Here is a 25,793-nt window from a genome sequence, read left to right on the forward strand (position 1 = left end):
CTCCGCATGATCAATATCCATTTTATCTGGGTAAAATACTTTTATTAAATGCCTGATTTTGTACTATTGCTTAAACACACATCAAGAAATGCATGAATCTGCTCTGATTAGAAGTCACTAAAGGATATTAGACTACCTTCCATTTTTCCTATTCTTTTTAAAACTCTGAACTCCAAGCCTAACAAATACCATACGGAGAAGTCAGATTGTGTCGTGTTATCCTGTGCTGTTATCCAGATATTGGTGAGGTAGTGTAAAAAATTAACTTTACATAAGTAAAGCCTAAAAGACTGCAAAGCCCAAGGCTAAAGAGTTCGCCATATATATACACCCGCCTTATATATATATATATAAAAAAATATATATTTATCGCTCTCACAAGGGTTGTAAGTGAATTGGCAGATCAGCTCACTGTGTAAGCCATCAGAGTTGGATAAATGCAGAGCCATGTGGTACTAACTGTGTTTCACAATGGAGGCTCTGTCTACCCAATATGGAGAAGGAAGTATTTATAAAAGTAGCCTCTTGTCTTGTCAAAACCTTTCCTCTGGATTTCCAGAGCAGCTGGGCAATGTTTTGTGCTTAATAGTTCCTGTTCATTCCAGCTCCAATTCAGGGTCGTGAACATGAATATCTACAGTTTATCAAAGCACTTCATTGCAATTAAAAGAACCTGGAAGCTTTTATTTATCTAAACTAGTATTTTATATATGTGTGTATATATATATAAAAATATATAAAATATAAATATTAAAATTTTATACATATATATATCTATAAAAAAGCTGGCCTTTAAGTATGAACCCTGAACTCCAGAAATGTATCTTTGATCACCTTGTACAGGAAGTCTTTCAACAAGGGTGCTTATTGTCTCTTGCCCAGCTGATGATAGCAAATATACCTAAAATCCTTCTCAAAGATCACCAGGAAAGGTCACATCAAATAAGCAGAAATGAGATTTGTCATCATGAGGCATGACATTTTAGTTTGCATAAACAAATTACAACTCCGGCTTCATAATCTGCCCCCTCAGAAAAGGGGCTTTATCTTAGCCACTGCCTCCGTTTGGATGCTCTTCTGCCACTGTACTAACAGGGCAGCAGCAAACAGGCTTTAGGTAGGTAAAACACTAGGCCGTTTAGGATTTTAAATGTCAAAACAGCTTAGAGTCTAGTACCCAGTAGCTAACTAAAGCAGATCCAGAAACACTCATGTCAAGGACTTTCAGAAAGGTGTAGTCCTTAAGAGACAATCTGCTGATGTCTCCATCAGACTCTGTTTCTCTGTGGGTAAACCTTCCTTCAGTAGTTGGAAGGAGTTGACAGGAATGTCAATGATACTTACAGAGACTTCAAAAATAGGGAAAGGGCCATGCGTTGGTGAGGTAGGCCACTGACCTTCGTCACTTAGAAGTAGCAGAAAAAGTGAAACTGAAGCAAACAGGCAGAATAGTCAGGTTATGAAAGTAACGCAGAGGAAAGTTGAAAATGGAGGGAAAAGTTGTGTTTGGTTACTCTCAGGCCCTTCCAGCAGGACAGTTTACGGCTGGGAGAAACGATTCTTTTGCGTGTTTTTTAAGGCAGTGATGGAGGAGAGAAAGGACATGAAAAACAATAGCATTATTGGATTTTGTGTCAGAACATACTTACATTTAGCTGTTTACAAAATGCAAATTAGTAGTTTTCAGTATTTCTCTGCTTATCTATCTGACAAAGCACGATATCCAGTCAGTGAAAAAAAAGCCATTCCGTTTATAATTTTTGTGAGATCACCTGAGATTAAGCTGTGATTGCATAAACTGTAATTATTATGGATATGAAGTCTATAAATCGTATTTTTTAAGTACATTACATGACATTTTCCTCTTAATGTCTAAAAAATAACACTGGCCCTTTTTTTGTTTCAATAGAAAAAACAAAAGACTATTTTGCGGATAGGAATTCAGAGTCTGGGTTCCATGTTGTGGGGTGATGACATTTGTAGCAATGATACTCCTGAAGATATTCATAGCCTTACAAAATTTCTGTACGTTCTCCGTGGCCTCCTCAGAAAATCTTTGTCGGCCTGCATCATCACAGTGCCCGCTCACCTTATCCAGGTAGGAATGCTTGTCTTTGCTATATTTCATAGTTGAAACATCACTTAGCAAAAATTTAAAGTTTATGGTAAGAAAATAAATGCAATTTTGGACATTTTGAAAGCTCTTTTTGTTCAAAGGGCAAAGTTAAAACATAACTTCACTGTCGTGTTTCTGTACTTTTGTGGGACAGTCGTTCTGCCGAATCTACAAAGGCCTAAGCATAAAACCATCTCAGGTACAGTTATGCCGTATGTGGGTTTATGCTTTTTTGAAAAACTGTTGAAGTTTCAGAAACTGTAAAAAAAGCAAAAAGAATCCTGATAATAATATCTTTTTTACTTATTTCTTTTTACAATATGCCTACGCACTTTTCCACTGCCTTCAGAACGCTGTTTAGAGTTCCAGTACAAGACATTTCAGTCCACTGTCTTCATCTGTCATACTCATGATGATGTGTGATCTTGTTTTTAAAGCCAGGAATTAAAAGATACAGGTCTACTCTTTAATTCCAATATCCCCTTGTATTGGGACCAGGAACACACCAGTTATGGTATAAGACTAATTTTCCCAACTGCAAAATCAGAAGCTGCCAACAGCACCTTTCCTGAAAGTATACAGGGATTTAAATTTGGAAATACATTTTTTTAGTAAAAGGAAAAATGTAGATAGTCTTTTCCTCTGCAAGTGGTAATGTAACTTACAAAAGCAAAATTACTATTCACAATGAACAGAGAACCTATAATTTTAGATATTAATTTGATTTGATTATAGTAAAAAAGCACTGGATAAAGCCTCATATTATGCAAAGTGTTTTCATAGTAGATGAGTTTATCTTTAAATTAAATCCTATATTAGCTAAGTGCCTGACTCTCATTTATGTATTGCATTTTTAAAGGTGTTAGAATACCTGCAAATGTTATCTGTCTGGATACTTGATGCACTTACTGCTTGGAAGGTAAAGAAAGAAACTTGATTTTCTAGTTTCACCATTGCAGTCAAAAGTGTATGAATATTCCTTTTGCAGTGCAAATCTCCATCTCCTTACTTAGTTATTTTTAAATATTAGATGGCAGTTTGCTTTCAAAAAGGTTGACAGTAAAATTTAATGCAATGAGTAGAATTTGTGCATGGAAAACTAGCATCCTTCTTTTTACACATTGGAATTAACTGTCCATAACTGGGACATACAGTTGGTTTCATTGTGCTCTTTTTTACATATTATGTCAATAAAAGGTACATTCATATTTTAGAGAAGTCCAGAAGTGTCTGTAAGAAACAAATTTAAGGATGAAGTTTTTTGTTTGTTGCAAAATTGCCTGGGGAGTTGATTTTGGTTTTGTGCTTACAAATTCGATATAAATCAATTCCTATGGAGTTAGGATTTAAATGATATCTCATTTTTTAAATAACTGATATTTTAATTTTAATGGAATTGTTTTAAAGTAAGTGCTAGAATAGTCTGAATTAAAAAAAATAAACATTATTACCAGAGTCTTTGCTTAGCAGCGTTAAAGAAATGACAGCATTAATTTTTTTTTAAATTGTTAAACTTCATGTATCCTTCTTTAAGCACTAAACTGTGGAGAAAACTGTCATTAGGAGGAGCAAAGCTGCCGAGGGTTCCTTATACCCCACATTACTCAGTTCCCAGAGCCCTGCTGTGTAGTTGTTCCACTCTCCAAGAAGCCTGTTAAAGAGCCCCTGAGAGCATGTGTACAGCCCTCCATGTTAATAGTTAATTGGTGAGGATGGCAAGATGAGAGGACAGCCGAACATGTGGTCTCTCAGGCTCAAGCCGTAGACAGACCTTTAGTTATAATAACAGCAGCTGCTCACATTCTCACAACCCAGCTACTCACCATTCTGTTGCTGAGGTTTTTTGCTGGATTAAAAAAGTAAAAAAATGTCTTTTCTTTACAAGAGAATAAGAGAGATTTTTTTTCCCAAGTGCATTTCTGTCTATGTATTTAATTTGATCAGAGCAAGTTCTAGCATGTGCTTTTTCTGTTGAATCTTAAAGTCAGTACACTGAAGGCATAGAAAATGCACACTATTTTTCTGAAGAGGTAGTTAATTTCACATTTATTCCCCGAACTAGTTCCTGTATTTTCTATGTTATCTATGTTATTTCCCAACTGTACTGATTAGGTGGTCTACAAGTAAATTCTTCACCTGAATAATTTCCAAGAAGGTAAATATAAGTTCAGAATCACATTTTAATCAAGGTTTTGTCTGCATAACATATACACAGAAAAATAGTTTCATTTTTACCTGCTTTGTCTTGAAAAAATAGATTTTTAGTAGTGACTCATACCATATCTTTTCTCTGTCAGCCCCCAGTACTAGTTACTGCAGTAAAGAAGAAATAAAACTAACAATTGGTAGTACTGAGTTTCAACAGGGAGAATGTCTTTCTAACCCAGACTAGTTATATTTTTATATGTATGTGATATGAATATGAATAATGCACTCTATATATATATATGGAATATATATATATATATATAGTTTGAGATCGGTTTCTTTTATACATTTTGCCTAGTATGTTGCATGTTGTACTGTCACAGGGAGTTCCACAAATTAAATCTACCTGGTTCTTTTTCAGAAAGTTTAATTTTGCCTTTACTTTTCATAAATCATATCTTTGTTCTTGGCTTATGAGACAATAAGATGAGTCACCATATTTTATCTTTTCTGTATTCTGATTGGTTTGTATTTTTTCTCATGCTTCCTTCTTAATCGGTTTTAAACAGTCACTTTTCTTTTAATCGTATTTTACTTTGTTACAGTAATGTAATACAGTAATGCTATTACTATTTATTCACTTTTCCTACACTCTGATATCTGCTTTGTCTCTTTGATAACTACTGAACATTAAACAGTGATTTTGTTCTTGATGCTTTTCCCTCTGTGGTACACATCCACCAATGTGGCTTTTTCATTATTCTAGCTATTCATTGTCTTGGGTTTAATAACTTTGAATTGAATTTATCCAAAGATGATGCTCATTCACCCAGTTTGATGGGACACCGAATGTCTTCACAGTCTTCTGTAAGACTGTAGTTTGGTAAAACACACAAATTTACAAAAAATCTGATTGTGAACAGAGTTTTCTCAGAATAATTTAAAGAAATTGTAGTCCACTAAAGAACACAGATTCTATGTGTTTTATTGGTGAAACTTCTAGTGCAAACAGTGCGTGAAGAAAAAAGAAAATTCTCTTTTATCAACCACAAAAATAGGAATACATTATTCTGGAAGAGGATTTCAAGAAAATGACACTAAAAACTTACCCAATTATGAATTTTATTCAGATGATGTGTGACAAGTTCTACTTGATTGATATTTTCTACTGATTGAACATACTCTTATCTTACACTGTCTGTCAGGTAATAAATATTGAGATACTTATGAGTATGATTAAAATAGTTGATGGAAGGTTATTTTTCAAGCCTTTCTACTGCTTCTTGAAAATGCATTGTGCCTATGAAATCAGATGGTGCATTTGAAAAAGGAAGATTACTCCCATTTATAAAATCTAGCATTGATCAAGGAGGGCAGACTGAAGAGGGACTTCATTTGTTTCCAAATTTAAGGAATACTATAAAAGCAAGTAAGGACTCTTTTTCTGTATGTTGATAATCTGTGCAGTTTAGTACCTGATTTATAAAAATAAAAAGCAACAAACTTTTTGTGCTACAGAGTGTGACTTAAAGGACTTCAATGTCACCGTTTTATACTTGCAAAAGCCCTAAATTAGAATTTAAAATATTTTCCTATTATATTTTCTTCTGTTTTTTTAATTACTAGATATCATTGGTAAATCCAAAAACATCTTTCCCCAAAAATACTGAATTAATGTTTGTAATTCTGTTCCTATTCTTCCAATTTTGTATCACTTAAGTAATATTTTTTAGTAGATTATTATTTTCACTGGGAGAAAGCATAACACTTTTATTAAAGCCACCCTTTATTTTGAACTTGAAGCTGTATTACTGGTAAGGACTAACAACCATATTAGTCAGCATGTGCCAAGGGAAATTAATTGACTAATGAAAAGTCACTATGAATAAGTCTTGTTACAGAACCTGTCCTCAGAGTCTGAAGTTCTGTTTAGCAAGGTATTTTCATTATTTCATCCAGTATGTTAAAAAATTAATTTCCTACAATATTAATGTTTTGATGCTGCGAATTCACTGAAGTGCATAAGTTGCTGTATGTTTCAGTGTAGAAAAATTCAGAAACAAACCTTTTCACATCCATTGCCTTTTGTGTTCACACTGAGTAATTTAGCAGCTAAACTCGAAGTCAAGCAATAGAGTGCTTTACAATCCATTGCTAATATAGGATTATAAGATGTGAACTCCTATAGCTTGTGGGTTTCTCACAGTTTGAAATCTTTATTCCTATGACAAGAGCTAAGAGTGATTGCCTGCCTTAGAACTCGAACTTTCGAGTTCACAAGTGTAAAATGCTGAATAACCTTCAAATGTAGGTGATCAGGTATCCGCTGCACACAAATTTGTGTTGAGATCAAATGTCACGTAGTTTATCACAGTTAAGCGAGCTTTTGAAATTCTCTGCAAAATAGAAACTACGAAGATGAAATGGTCTTTACATTTTACTATATTGGGGTTTTTTTTTTACTTTTTTTTAACATCTCGTGTTGCCTTTTACTGTCTGTTGGAAATACAGTTTAACAACCATATGAAGAAATATTGAGACTCGTGAGTTTATGATGGGTATTTTTGGGTTATCCACATAGTTTTAAGATGTGAATATTCTGCTTTGGATATTCTAGACATTCATAAGCATCTTTAAAATTATGATTGAGTCAGGGAAATATACAATTCATAATTTAAATTGTGGGGCAGTACGCAATTTTGGTTTTGATTTCTATTATTTTTGATAGTATTTGCTAATCAAGTTACAGAAGAAACAGAAATATTTTGTTGCTTTGTAAAATAAGTTTATGGTTGTCCACAGGCTGTATTATAGCTCTACCAGTAACAACTACCCATTTCAAAAACAAATACAATATACATCTCAAGCATGTTTTGTACCCACATGTTAATTGTTTTTTAACTGACTTAGCTATATTATGATGAACAGTCACATTGTATGTTAAAACTCCTCGCCTAAAACAGTATTCTTGTTTTAGTAAATTTTATATTTTAGAAGGACACTATATACACATCCTTATCACCATCTCATCAATACACTCTCTTTTAATCAAAAAAATCAATTTTCTAAAATGAATATGTTAAACTTTAAAAGTTAATGAGTATATGCAACATTGCAATTTTAGTTTACCGTTTTTGTCTATAATCTGAAAATACGCCTATGAAAACTTTAAAAAATTAGGTAAGATTTATAACTAAATCTTTCAGCTGCAATATTAGACCTAAACAGTTAAATATCCCATCACAGTATGGAGATAGTCATCTGTTCAAGCATATGGAATCTTTTGGCTACTGGACTAAGTAGTTAATATAATGCCCAGTGTCCAGACATGGACACAACTGTTATGGAAGCAGAAGGGAAGAGGCTCATGTATTGAGCCCATTTGGACACTGATAAGTAAAGATTAGAAGACTGACTTTAAATAATGCAGAACAAAGTAGTTATCTGCTTTAAGCAAGTAATTCTGTTAGAAAATGGAAGGTAGTGTTGTCTTTCTGAAGCAAATCTGGGGTTTTTTTGCATAAGTAGAAGTACAAGTTCTTGAAAAAAATGCCCTGTGAATCTAGTATTAAATATGGGGTTTGTCTGTTTTCTGTTGTATTTCAGAACAAAGAACAATAATTTTGCATAAATCTATTTTATATTTAAATTTTTGTATATGTATTTCCCATCCTAAATGCTTTTCAAATAACTGAATATTGACTTTCTGTGCAATGTTTGCTTCAAAACATTTTTATATGAACTTTTGGTGTTGTTTAAAAACCTTGAAATTTCAGAATCTAATTTTACATTTTTTTGTTTAGACCTGCTCTATTAATTACAATATAATCATAATAAAAAGGAATACTGCATCTTTAATGATGTTTTTGTGCCTGTGTAGTTAAGCTTTAATGCTAGAGAAAAAAAAAAGAAAAAGATTAAATTAGCCTTGTAACCTCTTTCTCTTCCAGACTGATGATGGAAAATAAAAGCTCTTAGCCACAGAATGTAACACTTAGAATTAATATTTAATTAGACCAGCAAATTGTACACCGTGGCTGAAAGCTTCCAAAGAGTTGTTAGTGCCACAATTGACCTACAAGTTTAATAATAACTCACTTCTAGGAGCAAGTGCCAGTTCAGCATAGTGGAGCCACTGTAAGAAAGTCCTGTGAGATTAAAATCAGCAAACCAAATGGCAGGCGAGGATTCCTGGGATGGAGCCTTCTGGAAAGCTGGGAGCTGGAGTAGCTTTTCAGCCAGGATTCAGATGAGAACAGTGGGCAAAAAAAGCTGATCCCTCCTGTTCTGGGAGCTTCTGGTTGTAGGCCAAAATCCTAGAACAGATTTTTTCTAAATGTTCTTACTGCAGCTATTAATTTATATCACAAATCAAGTAGTGAATGACTTATCTTCATCTTTTAATTAAGTTTTAATTCAAGCATTATCACTGAATTCTCTGGTCATGAATTTTACTCATGGAAGAATGGCACTTTTTTGGTATGATGTGTAATTTAGTATGTTTGTGTTGCAGAATGTTTCATTTTATAGTATCTTACTGCTACATAAAAGCGTTCTTGTTATAGTACAATATGATGAGCAATTTATCGTAGTATTGTGAAATGTATAAATTAAATACAAAATGTGCATACTTTGTAAAATAGAATATTTCGAAGGTTAAATATCTTAATCTTGCCTTTCAATTATGAACAATTAAAATACAAAGCCAGTAACTCCACCATTAGATATCCATCAGAGCCTTAATTCTATGGCAAATTATTCTAGTGAAATAGGGCACCATAAGTTTAAAAATGTGCAAACACACAGCAACAGACTGAGGAAGGAACATTCTGCATTATTTATTGGCTAGATCCTAAATAATTAAAGAAATGCCTACTCATTAGTTAAAAATTAAAGCAGGGGAGAACCTTGCCAGCAGAGGGAGCAGTCATGTCTTTCCTTAGGTTCCCATCGTTTCCAGCCTACCCATCATTTCCACCCTACCTCTTCTTATTGCCCAGCCAGTTTCCCATCTGGACCCAGCTTTGCCAGCCTGCTCCTGATGACAGCCTATAATTTGATACTGAATAAGGGATTAGTTTTTTAAATGATTTTATATTTCAGGATCTTGCCACTTGATTGCCAGCGTTATTTAGGTGTTCCTTTTGATATTTGTGCACTATTAATTGAAATAATAGTGGAGGATCTTTTTGGTCACCTGTGAATATAATGCAATTCACTGTTTAAAGAATTGAAGTTGTAGCAATAGTTAGCCTTTCTGAATTAGTAAGCAAACTGCAGTGACATTTTCTTCAGGCAAAATGGCAACAAAAGGAACTCCTAAGCCCTTTTGTTATAATGAATAATTCTCAGTGGAATCATAAGATTTTACTTAAGCCAGTTTGTCTCAAATATATTAATTTCAGCAGTTTTGAAATGTCTCTTTTGTAATATGACTCTCATTCTTTCAGTCTACTTTTGCATCTGTATTTTATACTTACACCATGACCAACTTGTAGGATTGAATATTTTATGTGTTTAATTTTGTAAAAAAAATCTGTTCAAATGGTCATTTCCTTTTTGTGATAATTAAAGACAAATAGTAACATACGGTTTTCCATATATATGCTTTTATAACAATCTCATTAATATAAGAACCAGGTAGTGTTCAGGGGAGATGCTGGGCTCATCTCAGCCCAGATCTTGTACTAATTTCTTCTCAGCCCCTCATCCTTCACGGAAGAAGAGCTCAATCAGGCTTATTTCATCTACCCACCGCAGCAGGACTCATGCGAGAGCCCTGCACCCAGAACCACACATAGTCACATGCAGCCTGTGCTTTCAGCTACTGAATGCTAAGGAAACAGTCAGAAGAGAAAAGCAGCATTCAGCTCAGAAAGTGTCACCCTTTAATACCCTGTACATCTGTCACCTCTTTCAGTCAGATAATAACGGGATTTTCAGCACCAACTTTCTGGGCTTTAACTCCTACATCATCTTCATGATACCACCAGATATTTTCCTGGTACCCCAAAGCCTCCTAAACCAAGCCTCAAATAGAGGGGCGTAGATAGAGCTTCAATGAAAGGCTGAGTTCTGTTCCCAGCTCTCTGTTGACTGGCTTGTGACTTTGGACAACTCATATGACGTTTTTGTGCTTGTTACATCACTTGTAAATGAGGAATGCAGCACTTGCCTGTCTTTTGTAAAGCACTTGGAGATCAACAGATGGAAAGTTTGACTTAAGCTACATAGTCTTTGTTCTCACTTTCGGTTTTGTAGGCCTCAGCAGCAACTGTTATTGACTTGCTTGTTTTATCTATATTGAGTCATCACTCATTTCACTGCTGGCCTTTAGGGCTTCCCTCCAATGGCAAAACGGACGTACGTTTTATTTTGTAGGGTGCCAAAGTTTGCTGGCATTAGATTCTTTTATAGCTCAAGTAATTAACAAGTCCAGGCCATCCATCTTCAGTAAAGATCCAAAGATATTTTTTTTTAGTGTGTGATATTTAGTTTTTATTTCCTGGCTGATTCTTTTTCCTGAAAATTTATCCAGAATTTTTTAATTGGACACTGTGTCATCCACCTTCATCTGATATATTTGATAATAACAGCAGTGACTGGTTTAGGTGTAAGATGAGGAAGCCATGGCTCAAATGTTTTGAGTTTTTCAGAAACAAAAATATTAGTTCTAGCTAGTTTCACAATTGAAAGACTTTAGAGTTTATATAGACTCTCAGGGCAAACATTGAAAGCAGCTTTAGGAGAACAACCAAAATCTGGAATTAATACGTTGTGTAACATATTGGCCAGCAGATGCTTTGTTACTCCCTTCCCATTTTTACGAGTACCTTGCATCTAATTACCTGCTCATGTCTTCACTACATGTCCTTTCTTTGCTTCTGCAACTTGCTTAAAATTATTCAAAGATACTGTTCATTGCTAGAAATTAGCTAATGTAACACAACGTACTTATAAATAAATCAACCAAAAATCAATGCTTCTGTGTTTTCAGCCATATGAACGGGTATTTATACCTAAGTTCTGTTATAGTCAGTAAGGTTCTTCAAAGGTAAAAGAAGATGCCTAATCAGTCAGAAGCCCTAAATGTGGATTTCTCATCACTGAAGGCATTGTGGTTTCTAGAAAATCCTTAAAGTATATTTCTAGGATACCTGTCTTCCAGCAAAGACATCAAGCTTGTATTCAGTTATCTTGTGATATTGATACAAATTTCTACATACCAAAATTTGTTCATGTACTGTTGCTTGTCTTATCTTCCAGTGCTTTGAGAGTACATTCATTTTAGAGCCAAAATTCAAAGTTCAGTTAGTAGATTCAGTGTGTGCAAGCACTGGGAATGGTGCTAATCTATTTGGAATCAAAACAAGTATAGAATTTTTTACATTGTCTTTGTTAATTACTGATATAACACTTTCTGGCAGAGCGGTTATTAATCTTTTATTTTCAGGATTTGTGAATAATGAAAAAGTGCACAAACTGTATCTCTCTATAAAACCAGTACAAGGGCCGAATACCTGACTTATTTCAGCAAAAAAAATGTATGGTTAATGCTGTGATTTTCTGAGCAGTAATTATTAACAAATGGTGATAAATATTTAAGCCATGTTTCTTAATATTAATAATTTATCTTTTCAATTTAAAATCCTTTGGAGATTAAGTAGTAATGACAACTGGTCAATATTTGTGTACTGTGAAGTCATTACCACATTATTGTGTGATAATCTCTTAGAAAATATCAAGAATTATTTCATCTATTGAATATCCATCCAGTAATGTAACAGAAACAAAAAAAAAGCACAACCAGTTTTTGAGCTTTTTTTGAAAATCCATGCACCAAAATTTGCTTTAAGTTCATAAGGTTCGTATTACTTTGCATGAACGTGGTTCCTTGCTGTTTATTATTGAGACCTTTGTTCAAATGAAGTGTCAGGATCACTGGACTCACCTGTTGGTAACAACACAAATTGTTGCCTACAATTAGAGTCTTACCTAGACTTGTGGGGAGTATCTGAATTCATCTTTAAATTCTGTGCTGTTGTACAGAATGTATGCAACTCACCATTTAAACTGTGTTTTGTCCCAGTGCTAGCAGTTGTTTGTTGGTCATTTTATAGGTATTGAAGCCCACTATAGTATTCAGTGTATTAACTCTTAATTAAATATTTTAAAGTAAAATCAGTGATGGGATTCAATTATCAGAATGTAAAAGTACAGAAGTCATATAGCCCTATGCCAAAATGTAGGTCTAATGTATCTTTGAAAAGAGACATGGCCTTAAAATACCTTATTTTCACTTCAATATATAAATCAGTATTTAAATTATGTTAATGTATTGATCGGAATACATTCAAGATGATCCCGATCCAAAATCCCAGGTGATTCAAGAGCTTAATGTGCTAGTTGGATCTCCTTCTAGATCCTTAACATGAATCACTTATTTTCCTTTTAAATATTGAGATTGTTTATATGTACTGTGTAGAAAAGTTGAAGCCATTCTAAGAAAATTTTCCATTCTTTGACTTGTCTTTACTTAATGCAGCGCAAGGACTGAGAACTTAAATATTTTTATTACTTAAATTTTGTGAGGTTTTTCATTTCTTTAGAAACTTACAAAATGAAAATGGGAGGACATATCTCTGGCTGTTAGAAAAATTTTGACAGAAAATCAGAGGAGAACTAGAAATAAGAGCAAAGTAGAAAAGACAGATTTTTTTCCTAATATGGAATCCAGGTGAACCAAGATTGATTTGATTAATAGTAGTAATGATGACATTGTGGTACATTAAGAACTCGGTCCAGTAGAAACACACAGTATTAATTTCAGTATGTAACTTTGAGCATACAGGCTATACATACATTTGTGTTGGTAGAATACCACGCTTTATACTCAGACACAGATGATACATTTTGAACTGCTTTACTTGTAAATAAGTATTTTTAAACACACACAAATAATTACTCAAAGCTATGTAGATTCTGCAAATAAATTAGCAAGACAAAGCAATCTTTTTCCATAATTGCCCTTCCCGAAAGCTGGTTAAACACATATGTATAGTTCCCATATACATATCCAACTACCTACATGGATTTTCTTGAGACGTTGTTTTGAAAGTACACTTTGGTTGAGGCCAAATATTGCAAGTTTGCACTTAAAAGAAAATGTCTGTCTAAAAGAGTGAGCACAAAGTAAGATATAGAATGGATGCCCAGCCTAGCCTGCACAACAGGGTTGCTACCATGTTGTTAGAATAATTACGTTTTGGCTGAACTAACTAATTTAGAAAAACTGCAGTACATCTAGCAAGACTGAAAACTTTCCAGGACTGGGTTGGGTTTTTTTATTTTTTAGTGTAATTTAAAACAATACCTCTTCTAGCTGCCAACAAACTCTTTCCCTGAATCTCCCCGTTCCTGGCTTCCCTCCTAACCATGTCCTGGCTCACCTCCAGAGCTGCCAAGTTTATGCCAGAAGCAGGAGGTAGATTTGTATGGGGCTGGAGGAAGATCTGGAGCTCTGTTAAATTTTCAAGCCCAGATGGGGCAACATGATTTGTGTGTTTATGTCAGTATGCCATACATCACAACTATCTGTGTGCTGACGTCAGCTTTGATTGGACATTAATGTGCTGAACACGGCAAACTAGAAAATACGTGATAGATACTGATCTATGGCAACAATGCCACATAAGCAAATGTCTGTTTGGTGGCGATACACTGTGCAAAATATTTCCCAAGATACAGTGCATTAAGCCAGGAGAGTATTTTGACACACTTTAAAAGCAAAACCAAAATCAACAGGGGCAAACAGACTGCAATTTAAGAAAGCAAACCTGTTCAGAAGAAGAGCTGAAACCAACGTATTGAAGTATGTATCATTAGGCAAATATTGAATTGCTATCCCTCACTTTAATCTTTCCAGAATTAGGACCAAATAGGAAAGATGCTATTTTTATGATTTGCAAGACTCTTAATGACAAGGATACCTTGCTGCTGGTTGAGCATCTTTCTATCCACAGTTTTTGTAACCCATTGTTATCAAAACCAGCAAGCAAAAACATTAATGGACAGCAAACATTTTTTTCAAATAATAGAATATTTTTTCTATACAAAGAGTTTAGGTAAGCTTCCAGAAATCATCAGTGTTTATTTATTTTTGTAAAAATGTTGTGTTTCTTGGTTATACAAATAACATGCAGCAGCCTGCTGAAGAACTGGCAGAATACGGTAATTTCTGGTCCGTGGATTTAAAGGTTCACTGGCTACTTCAGATTTATATTTGACCATCTTTATGTGATTGCCCCTGTAGAATAATGTGACCAAAAGTTTCCATTAAAATATAGCATACTGTCTCTCTCTTCGTAAAAGATGAAATAATTTTCAAGTCAGCTTTAATATTTCAGGGGTGGGTATAATAATGAAGTTTAAGGATTGATGCGTAGGCAGCGTTCTTTTACTTCAGATCGCTTACGATATTCCTCAGAAAGGAAATTCTGTAGTATAACACTATGTTATCATTATCCATCATTAGACATTGTAGGTAAAATCGAAGTTCCCCGATTCCATGGGGATAGATCTTTTTGGCCTGTGCACAAGTAGCGGCTTTGAAAAGAGACCAGTCCCCAGGATTTAATGCCATCTGGCCCATAAGGTGGGGAAGGGAGGGGGTGTAAAGGTACCATGGGATCAGTGGATTTAGGCCTTGTAACCTGAGCAGATTGGGCTGTGCAGGGCAGACCACAAGTTACTTTATGTAGCGGTCAAAAAACAGAATTCAGATAATGCTTTGATGGGAGTAGGAAATGTTCAACTTTCACGTTTGCTTCGTAGGCTTCTCTGTGACTAGGAAATCCGCTGTTACTGAAATGTGGGTTCGTGAAAGGAATTGGTATATTGATCACCATTTTAATAAACCTGTATGGCAGTACTATGCATTGACTTTTCTAACATACCTAGGGATGTTTCCCTTCTTTCTGCTCCTAATTACTTTATAAATTGTTATTATCAAATGGTTTACTAGTATTTAAATTGGCATTTCATAATAAGCGTTGGTTGTATAGTTTATGGAAGAAGTGCAGAATGTACAAAATGCTTTAAAATTAATAAAAAATACACAACTATAACTTGGCACTACAAAGCTCATTCTTCATATGTGGAATGGGTATTTTGAGGTGATTGGTCTCGATACCCCTGGAAGTATGATGGGTATAGTAGATGCAGCCATCAAGAACAAGAGTATACCAGCTGTCCAGGCAGCTTTAAGATAACTACTTCTTATCTTAAAGAAATATTTTGCTATTTAGCACAGATTCGTCTCTTTTTTTTTTATTCATGAAATACTGACATCATCAAAGCATTTAAGAACATTTTATCCTGAGTTACCTCTAAAGATCTCTGTTGTGACCTTTGAATGTTGCTTTCTGCTATATAAAACTAAGTAAAGAAAACTATGCAGCTTATTAAAAACAGCTTATTTAAGGCACGACAGTACATCATTGCACAAGACATAAGGTATCACTTATAAATCACAAATATATTGAGAAATGGTAATGCAACTTTTTAGCTTTAGATTCATATGTTGTGTAGAGAGGAACTTTTAGAAAGAAAAATACTGGAGAAAATGCTTTGGTTTTCCATGTTTGATGGATGACGAAAATGAAAAATTGTGTGGATTGTGCTTGCTCAAAATATTAGTGTGTTAAAAAAGCAAGGTTTTCAGAACACATCTGGACAGTTGGGGATCTGACCCATGGTAGAAGTCTATGAGAGGCGCTTAACTGCCACATAGCTTGTAGATGTCTCTGATGTGAGCAAGTGTTTATATTGTAAAGATTTAGGAAAATATTAATTTAGTGCTGAGTTAGCCCTTTTATGGTTTCTGCTTGTCAAATGTTTGTTTCCTTTAGACAGAAATTTCAAGTCTTAAGCCCTCTAATGTAATTTGTAAGTATTGATGACCTATTTTTTACCCACAGCTTGTCATTGAGAAGACCAAGGCTTACTCTATGAACATTAATTACCTTTTTCATCACATAGGATGTGTATTTTGTTTCCATGTCTTACAGAATAAAGCAATTATGGAACGTGTAACAAACTTGTCAGATACGGTAGTTGGTCTTGAATCATTTATTGGCTCTGAGAGAGAAACCAATCCATTATACAAGGATTACCACGGTAAGTTCCATCTTTAGCAATGCAAAAAGTCTGCCCTGAGTGTTTCTAGGGCACTTAGCAGCTTACCCTCCAATTGGGTATCTGCTATAAAGTACCGTTTGGTTTCATTTCAGAATATATCTCTTAAATGTTTCTCCTTGCTAACCAGTCTTGAGTTAGGGAAATTTTCAGTAAAGTGCATTAAGGCTGCAAAGGAAACATGGCAACTCCTTGCATGTTGTCAAGCCGTATTACTGAGGCATGGCTCAATCAGATGTACATCTCAACAGGCAGGCTTTGGGGAATTCACATGCAGAGGAGGCTTGGCAATCATCTGACCAGCAAGCTGAACTTGTCATGAAATCAATACTTTTGATCTGCCAAGTTTTAAATAGAGAACACGGAAAAACATATATTATATTAAGGTGAATAAACAGCTAAATGATGTGGTAGATCTGAAAAATAATGTTCTGTTTTTCAGCTTTAAGTTACAGCACTTACGCACTTAAAGAAATGAATGTGGATATGTGTGGCATGTAAAATATGAAACTAATGTGGGTAAAAAGTCATTAAGCCTTTCAAGTGATTTATCTTCAAAACACGTAATAGTGTTTAATCTTGCATTTTGTTTCGCAAAGAGGTTGTTGGCAGTTGCAGCAGAACTATTTAAATTTTAAAATATTAGATTAGAAGTTATGCAGCGAAGTTAAAGCAGCGAAGAACAAACAATTTTAGCTAATCCGGAGCGGTGCTCTGAGTGTGCATAAATTACAGCTATTATTATTGTGATACTACTGTAGTTCCATGGAAACCTTTAGTTGACAGTAAACTGCTTATCCGAAACCTGCTGTAAACACGTGAGAATGTGGCAGTGTTTTCCACAGCAGAATACATAGAAAAAGAAGCAAAGATGGTGTTGAGACACCACTGTGTGTATGCAGGCTGTAATTAATAAATCAGAGAAAAATCCTTTTGACTATGAAAATAGTGCACGTTTCATTATCTGAAAAAAGGTGAATGTAAAAGAAACCATGAACAAAAGCTAGAATAATTTGCCTAATTATTTTTCCAACTGTATAATTGTGATGTGGCATTTGTTTATGCTAACATAATTCTGTCAATTTGATACTCCTTTTCTCAGTACGGAAGAGATCCTTTAAGACAATGCGTATTTTAGCAGTTATTTCCTGTTTTCCTGTAAAAATGTATGCTAAATCATTTTTGGTACTAATTAATAAAAATTATATACCAATATACATGGCTTTTGAGGTTTAGGCAACCTTAGGTTAACATTCTAAAAATAGGTATTTTTAATGGGTTTAACTTTGTAGCTTCTTTTTGTTTAAGAATGTATTTTAAGATTATTTATTTGCTGCAGATGATGGAAGATTTTGACATTACGTAGGAGAAATTAGATTAAATTATTGCCTTATTTAATTAATGCTGCATTAATAATTTTGTTAAGCTGCTTGCAAATTTAAATGCTTGAAAAGTCAAGAAAATAACAGGAGAATGATATAAATGATCCTTAAATAATTTTTTTAGAATACAGCATATAAGCAACCCGGTGTTATACCTGCTGTTCCTGTACACAATAATTACAAAGGCCAAACAAATAATTCTTACATGTCACCGGACTGGAGGCAGGGATACAAGGTTTCAAAGTGTAAAAATATTTTTCTAATATTACTGAGAATTTTTGTAATTAGTAGCCATAAAAATTATGCTTTTTAAAGAATTTCAATTTTAGGAAACTTTCTTCCCTTATTCTTCCTTTTCAAAAAATAAATAAAACCCTGAAAAAATACTTGCCTTATTTTAAATTAGGAGTTTAGTGTTTGGAATTTTTCTCACGGCTGCCATTTACAAGATGTCTTTTCTAAATGTTCTGTATTTCCATTTAGATGCTGGCTTTATGAATAGCAAATATAGGCCAGTAATTGAGAAGCCGTGTAGAATTTTCCTGGTTTTCAGATGTAGAAAATCACCCTTAGGTTGTTCAGAGACTATATTAGGCTGCACAAAAACCATCCAGCGTCCTTGTCAGAAAAAATCAGCTTGATTTGCAGCTGACAGAATGCAGAGCTTGCAGTACACCTAGTACTGTTAAAAACATCTGAGCAGCTATAGAAGCCTCCCGCGTGAAAAAAACGTATTTCTCCTAGGATGGCATAGGGGTTAAAATTTATCGAAAAGCGTGATCTAAATCGGTATTTTCCAGAAACTTTTTTGAAGTCATTTTCAGGGTGCAAAACAGAGTACTTCTCATTAGAGCTTCAGTGGTTATCAGTAACCCATAAGCCTTGTTTTGCTGGCTGCTTACTGGTGCATTTAATAAAATAAAGATCACTCAGTGGTGCCGTGGGCAGCATGCAAGGTGATAGCCATATTTGCTTACTGTAAATACAAGAGAAAATCACACACAAACCGGCTGTAGTTTTGACAAGTATTAAGATCCCTCTTTACATCTGTACTTCTGTACCAAAGTGCAATTAGTTTTCCTCGCACAAGGATTTCTGTTTATCTTATTCTGCTTGATTACTTGAGTATAATCGCACCGTTTGCTTCATTGCTCCTGGTAGTAAGCTCCAGTTTAAAAAGGGGAGGATGAGTGTGTGTAAATATACAGAATTCTGCTGTAAGACTCTAATTTATGCATCTGGATGACAGCGTTTTCTTAATTTTTTTCCCTCCTTTACTCTTTCTTTCCACAAGGTTTGGTTCACGTACATCAGATTCCTCGGCTTAATAGCTTGATCTGTGATGTGTCAGACACGAAGGACCTTGCTTTTAGATTAAAAAGGAAGCTGTTCACCATTGAGGTAAGAGAAACAGTTTTGTTTCACTATTTAGAACCCAAAAGGTGGAGCTAATCCCATCTCTTATGTTTTGTTTTGTGAAATACATAAAATATGCATCAGATGTTGTAAATTCATTTCATCCTGGTTTTGCTGTCCTGAACGGTTTTATAAAATATTGTAATATGCCTTCTAATTAAAAATGTCTCGTTTGCTGCACTAAATCGGTCCGTTATAAATAGTTTATTTTGGTTTAAAATGTACATAGAAAGTAGGCCACAACCTTCAATAACAAAGCGTGACATGTTTCTAAGGATGTCAGGAGCATATTTAATTAAATGTTAATGACTTGCTCTTACTTGTGTTAGTGGGTGGGAAAGTAGCTACATGTTATTACCCCAGTAGAAGGATTTTAATGTATAATGCTGCCTAAAATTGTGTGTGGTATGAGGGATAAGTGTCCTTATCAGTATTCAGAAACCATTTTCTTTGCATTACTGAAATCACCTTTCGCTCTTTTATGTCATTTTAAACACAGTATCATTTACACTAATGTCCTTAAGTAAATTTCCTACTAAATTTAAACTTTTTTCTGTGACCTTTATGCAGACAGTCCTGATAGAAGGCAGTAATACAAAAGATGTATTTCATTTTAATCTTGCTAAAGAGCAAATGAACATAGCACTATTAAGCAATTAGAGCTGATGTATTTATTAACCAAGTAATGCTTAGAGATGGAAGATGGCTTTTGGGGGGATGTGATAGTCATCGGTACAGTCTGGGCAAATTTTTTTTTAACAAAGACATAAAACAGCCAAGCATCCCTGACAAACCATTTTGTTTAATCTCTTTTCAAATGAAAAGCTCTTAAGCAGGCCACTTGTCTTAACTGCTTGAAACCATAAAAAGAGAGAATTGCCACCAATAAATTAGCATATTTTTTACTCCATCACCAAATGATGGTCAATGTGGCTTGGCACTGCTTTGGTGTTTGGGACTTCACCCTTAAGTGACCACTTTGGCCCTTATTTGACCCTCTGCCCTTTTTAGCTGGCCACTTGATAAGGTAACTTAAGGGTTCTCTCTCTTCACTGCCCCCTCCCCTTCACAATTGCAAGTAGCCCTAACCTATAAATCATTGAAAGGGCCCTATCAAGTGACAAATTAAGGTGCCCTCCTCCTAATTAATGGTCATCAATGTCTTTAATTATCTAATCCTATTGAGAGTAGTTAATAGTTAATCAGGCAGCCAGTTCTTCATGCAGGTCATCTCTGCATGAGTGCTAGAAGTTTCTCAACTAGAGGTATCCTCTTCAGAAGCCACTTAAAGGCAAATACGTGAAGGAGGGTTTTTTTCCCAGAGACGTTCCTTTATAATGTTTCTCCCTTTCCAGAGAACGCGGTTAGTGAAACCAGGCATTGTGAAATACTAAACCATTTTAACAACTGCTTTTGAGCAGTACATTAGAAACAAAAACCTTAATAGCCTGTGTTTAGTTTTAAAATACAAATGTTCCTACTGTTTTCGGAAGTGCAGAGAAGCATGCACGCTCCTTTCACAGCATAGTAAATTCTCATTTGTTATAGCTATGAATTAGAATATTTGGGGTGTTTTTCCTCACCATGAATCCTGACTCAGGATGTAATTTTTTCTGTCAGTTGTATTTCGGATTCATTTGTAATGTAATTTGGAAGGGGGAAAAAAAACACCTTATCGGGAGAATTGAATTAGCCATGGGGCAGAAGGGTTGGAAACAGGGGTGTAGTGGAACTCTTGAAACAACCTGTTGCCCTAGACATGCGTAGATGACCCACTTGTGTAATTTCTCCCTTCATTGCTCAACCGCAGCCCCTTTTGAATAACTTCAGGTTTTGTTAGAGATATGCTTTCTATAAGCTGAACTGACATAAACTAGCCCTTTTTGAACATGTTAGATCACTGTCCTGCTGTGATCTTCCTGTACACATCTCACTAATCTATAATACATATGTTTTTCTTCCTCATACTATTAGGGGAGGCAGACTACAGCTAGGCTGACTAGAGCAATGAAGTCAATAAGAAAATGAGAGCAAGGGAAAATTGAATTAAGAAGGAATGTGAATACAGTCTTCTAAAATGGGTTTCTGCAGTTAGAATGTGATGAGTCAGCAGTCAGGTTTGGTTCTGGGGGTAAAAACATAAAGCAGCACAACAGTGTAGGATACAAGCAACAGTGTACTTTATACAAAGTACAGCTAAGTTTATGACTTCTTTAGTATGTAGCTTAAATGTGAAATGAAAATATATTTTGAGTATGTTACAGTGTTTTGGAAAGCTTCTGCTTAGTTATATACACAATTTTGGGTAAAAATGTTGACCTCTACTTGAAACGCCCCTTTAAAATCAAATTACATAAGAAAAGTTAGAAATGCACAACCTATGATTTATGGCAAAATTTCTCCAAAAAGGGCTTTCATCACTAGACCATTCTTTTTTTACAGTTTAAAATAAGAGCATGGGACATGGATTTTCTCGTCTCTGGATTGCTCACCAGTTAAATAACTCTTTATGGTTTGGCCTTCATCAGTAAAAAGCCTTAAATGTCAAATCCGTTTTATTAGATTGCAGTTTTGTGGGAGGGACTCCGCCCCTTTATAGTCTGCAGAATCGTTTAACTGTTTCAGTTTTTCTTGTATGTTCTTCGTCAAAATAGACTTGACTGAAATGTATTCTAAAGGATTTTTTTTAAAATTCAGGATGAAAACATTTTTAATGAATATTTATGAGTATTCATTTTCCATTTGTAAATTATGAGGTAGACCCTTTCCAGGAAAACTTACATGTTTATGGTAAAAAGTGCAGTAGCTATATCAAACTTTCCCAAATCCTCACGCATTAGTTACTAGCAATATATTATTATATGCAATATTATCAGAGATTTATCTTATGTGCATACCACTTTAAAGGACACAATTTTGAAGTTAGCCTGTCTAATCCTATTTCTTCCCACTTTGGAATCTTAATTAGAAGGAGATAAAAACCATCATTTGACTAAATTATTGTCTTGAATCTGTAGCAAAAGGTATAATCCGCAATTGGGCCAATTAGTGTACCCCATAGTTAGCTATGCTGAGGCAGGAAACTTGATTAGATCTGACACCAGCCTAGTTCCCACTGTTGTTTTGCCAGGTATGATGGTCAGACTTCAAAGGGCTTGAGGCATCAGCAGGGCAAGGTTTGGAGGCCAGCTTAGGTCCGGTCGTTAATCTCTCTGCTAAAACCACAGCAGCCCTCGCACAAAACAAGCTTACACGACACAATCATGCGGTATTAAAGTTTGGGTTGAGTCATGCCAATTTGCCTTTGATTTTCTGATGATTGACTAAAAGATGGCTACATGACTAGACACATACTGAAAGTTTACTGATTAGGTAAGTTCCCCAAATATTTGAAATATTTTTTGATTTCTCAGTTAAATGATATGACAACCCGTTCATCTTAATGAAACTTTTCAGCAGAATTGTTCTTGAAGTACTTTTTGCTTTGTTTGTAGCTCTGAACATAACTTTTGTCAACATTTGATGAATTTTGTAGGAACATTATGTTCATACTTTTATTTGATAGAACTTTATCTTTGTTGTTCCAAAGCCTCCTGTGTCAAAACTAAAGGAATCTGTGCCTAAATTTGATTTCCTCATTCCTCGAAATTTCTAAAGAAACATTGTTTGTCTTTGTTATTTAGGTACATTTACAATTACTCGCAGAAAGGGAATTTCCTCTTAATTATTTTCCACCTCACCATTGAGTAAAGCGCTGTTCCGCGGCTGCGATTACATAAGTGTTCCTTTCTTTTGCAGTCTGATTTGTTGAAATACTGCAGTAACAGTGACATGTTTCCATTCTGAGAAAAGCCTAAGGCTGCTTTAGTATTATTCCAAATGATTGAAATTGCCATCTTGCTGACTTTCCCTTGGGCAGCTTAAGGCCTGTTTACTTTTGTATTTGTTTCACATGTTCCCTCTGAGTTTGGCTGGCAGGACATCATTACCTGGTTTGACAAGACAGTTGGAGAAGGTTCATATTTGATTAACTCCCTTTGTTACTGTCTGGTCAACATAAACCCCTGAAATTATGTATTTAATGTTGAAAGTTTTGGTAAGTTCAGATAAATTTTTGAAAATAGGAACATTTGTGAGGGTTTTTTTTAAATTTCCTAGTTCTGCTTTATTGCTGATATTTTAAGTCTTTAGGTAATAGTTATTAATAGTGTAGAGAATGAGCTTTTTCCTACAAGTTGTATAATATAGTTTGTCTAATAAATGGTTGTGAATATTATTTTTTTTATTTTGATCAATAAACAAGTAAGAGCCAGCTAATATTATTTTCTTTTTGATGGCTATATAACACCTGTGCAAACTGGAATCTTTAAAAGACAGCTCAGTTTGAAGCCAAATGTCATATAATATATAAAGAATTACCACACAGCAAAATTAAGTAAGTTTCCAGAGCTTAATGTATGAGTTCAAGAGATTTTTTTCTGAGAGGTGTTTCCTAACAGGAGGAGAAGAAAGTCAGAATTAGGGGAGTCCTGTGGCAGGAAAGTTCCTGCTTTCACAGTGGCAGGCAGACACAATATGGTACTATGGAACACTCTGCAGTGCATTTCTCCGAATGGTAATTGCCAGAGTAAGAAGTTATGTCTTTGGAAGGAAACGTCATTACAAAAACCAGCAATTGAATCTATATAGAATTAAAAATAAATGTATGATTCCAAAGGCATTAAGATAATGTCCTTTCTTCATCTATCAATAAAGGACTGTAAGAAAATTAGCGATTGCCAAAATAAGCAAGATTTAATTGCAACTTCAGATATTCATGTGTATGTTACGTGTCCAGCACTGGCATTTGGAAGAAGACTTAAAAGTCTTTTCTTTTAAGGTGGTGAATTTGACAATTAAAATGAGGAAATACGTCTAAGGTAGCTTCCATCTGAAATCACAGTATTTCTACTTTTTCTTTTTTTTCGTTCTGTCCCTTTTCATTGCTTATTTTATACAGACTATACTGTGGTAAACTTGTTATTTGCAAAGGAGAAGTGCACTTAGCCACTGCTATAGATTATTTACCAAAACAGGTGGGTAAGCCCAAGTCAGAACTGATGTCTGCAGTGCTTAGGCATGGTATTAGCACAGCACAAGTTTGGTCCTAAGTGCCTCAGAAGCTGGTGATGTCACTGAGCGCCAGAACTGTGCTCCATGAAACATTTTGTAATTATTCATTAAACTCATCAAGAACAGGTATGGAAATAATGGTTTAGGGTTATTAATGAGCAATTTCTTCTGGAGGAACAAATCAACCATCTCCAGTACCTATGGGATCAGCATATATTTAAAACGCGCGCACATGCCATACCCACCTCTGTATCAGTGAGAATTAGAAGTGCCCACTGTACCTCTAACAGCATCGCTTCTTATAAGCTTCTTCCAAGAAAATCTGAAGCAGCCTCCATTAATGGCTCACCCTAATCCTGACTATATTTCACTGATGTTTATAAAGTTGAGTAATTTTGTAAATTAACAAGTACACTTGAACTAATGAACTATTTTAGGCAATATTTTAACAAAAAGAATCTGTGAGCCTGAGAGCTGACAAAAGGCAAAACATTGGTTTATTAGAAATTTAAGTAAGGTGATCGTTCTATAGCAATTGGCCAGGGAAATTAATTCTTGTTTGCTGAGATAAAGTTCGCACGATGTAACACCAAAGCTAATATATGCTACACAATACATGTAATACTGGGAGCTTAGTCAATATAGCTTTGTAAATATAGCAATGCTGTATTTTAAGATCATGCACTGGTGACGTTACAAGACTTGACCCCACTTAGGTCCTTCCAACCTCAGAGTGGAACCTGCCTTTAGCAAGCCAGCGGGTGACACGGTTGTTACTGCCTGGCTGCCCAGTGCCTGGAGCATGGGTGAAACTGTACAGGTATTCCTGGTTCAAAGGTGAGACAGAACTTCTCTGAAGTGTTACAGAAAGTGTATTTCTTTCATTTCCTAATGTAATAAAATCTTCAGGGCCTCTCGTCCCCGTGTATTTGAGAACAAAATTACCCTTGGGGCTTACATGGAAAACTTCTTTTTCTCCTCAGCCTGACTTGAGCAGATAGCATCATACCTGGCAAACTGTAGTACTGGATGCTCCACTTCAGCTCAGGGACACAAATGCAGGGAACTCTGCATATAAAACTAAAGTTTTTAACAGAGAGAGGTAAAACGTTGTAAAAAAATTCGGCTGAAATTTATGCCAGTCAAATCACTGTTGCATTGATTTTTCTTGTCCATTTTCCCTATGGTATTAATAAAGACATTACTGCTGGCTTATTTAAACATAGTTCAAAAGATAGTGATTACAACACCATAACATTTTCTTAATTTAAAATTAACAATACTTTGAAAAGATTCTCCTGCAAAACTAATTCTGTCATAATTCCAAGCTCCGTTCTGCATTATTTCATCTAGTAGCCAGTTCAGGTTCTCTTTACCTGGTATGGTGTACTTCACTGAGTTGTTTTGTCAGATGCTGTCAAGCC

General features: G+C 34.9%; 1 protein-coding gene across 3 annotated transcripts in view; it reads left to right on the forward strand.

The window, feature by feature from the left end:
• Window positions 1–25,793, forward strand: part of ELP4 (elongator acetyltransferase complex subunit 4) — a 150,821-nt gene that overhangs the window by 51,039 nt on the left and 73,989 nt on the right. For 2 of the 3 annotated variants that reach the window (XM_063332931.1, XM_063332932.1), the window contains exons 7-9: window positions 1,910–2,098; window positions 16,333–16,441; window positions 19,136–19,242. In XM_063332931.1, coding sequence (XP_063189001.1) covers window positions 1,910–2,098; window positions 16,333–16,441; window positions 19,136–19,242 — 405 coding nt within the window. Of the gene's footprint in view, window positions 1–1,909; window positions 2,099–16,332; window positions 16,442–19,135; window positions 19,243–22,387; window positions 22,412–25,793 lie in introns of those variants that run through there. The other variant, XM_063332933.1, reaches the window with a different exon arrangement.

This window comes from Chroicocephalus ridibundus, chromosome 4 (assembly GCF_963924245.1).
Source record: "Chroicocephalus ridibundus chromosome 4, bChrRid1.1, whole genome shotgun sequence".
Classification (NCBI taxonomy): Eukaryota; Metazoa; Chordata; class Aves; order Charadriiformes; family Laridae; genus Chroicocephalus; species Chroicocephalus ridibundus.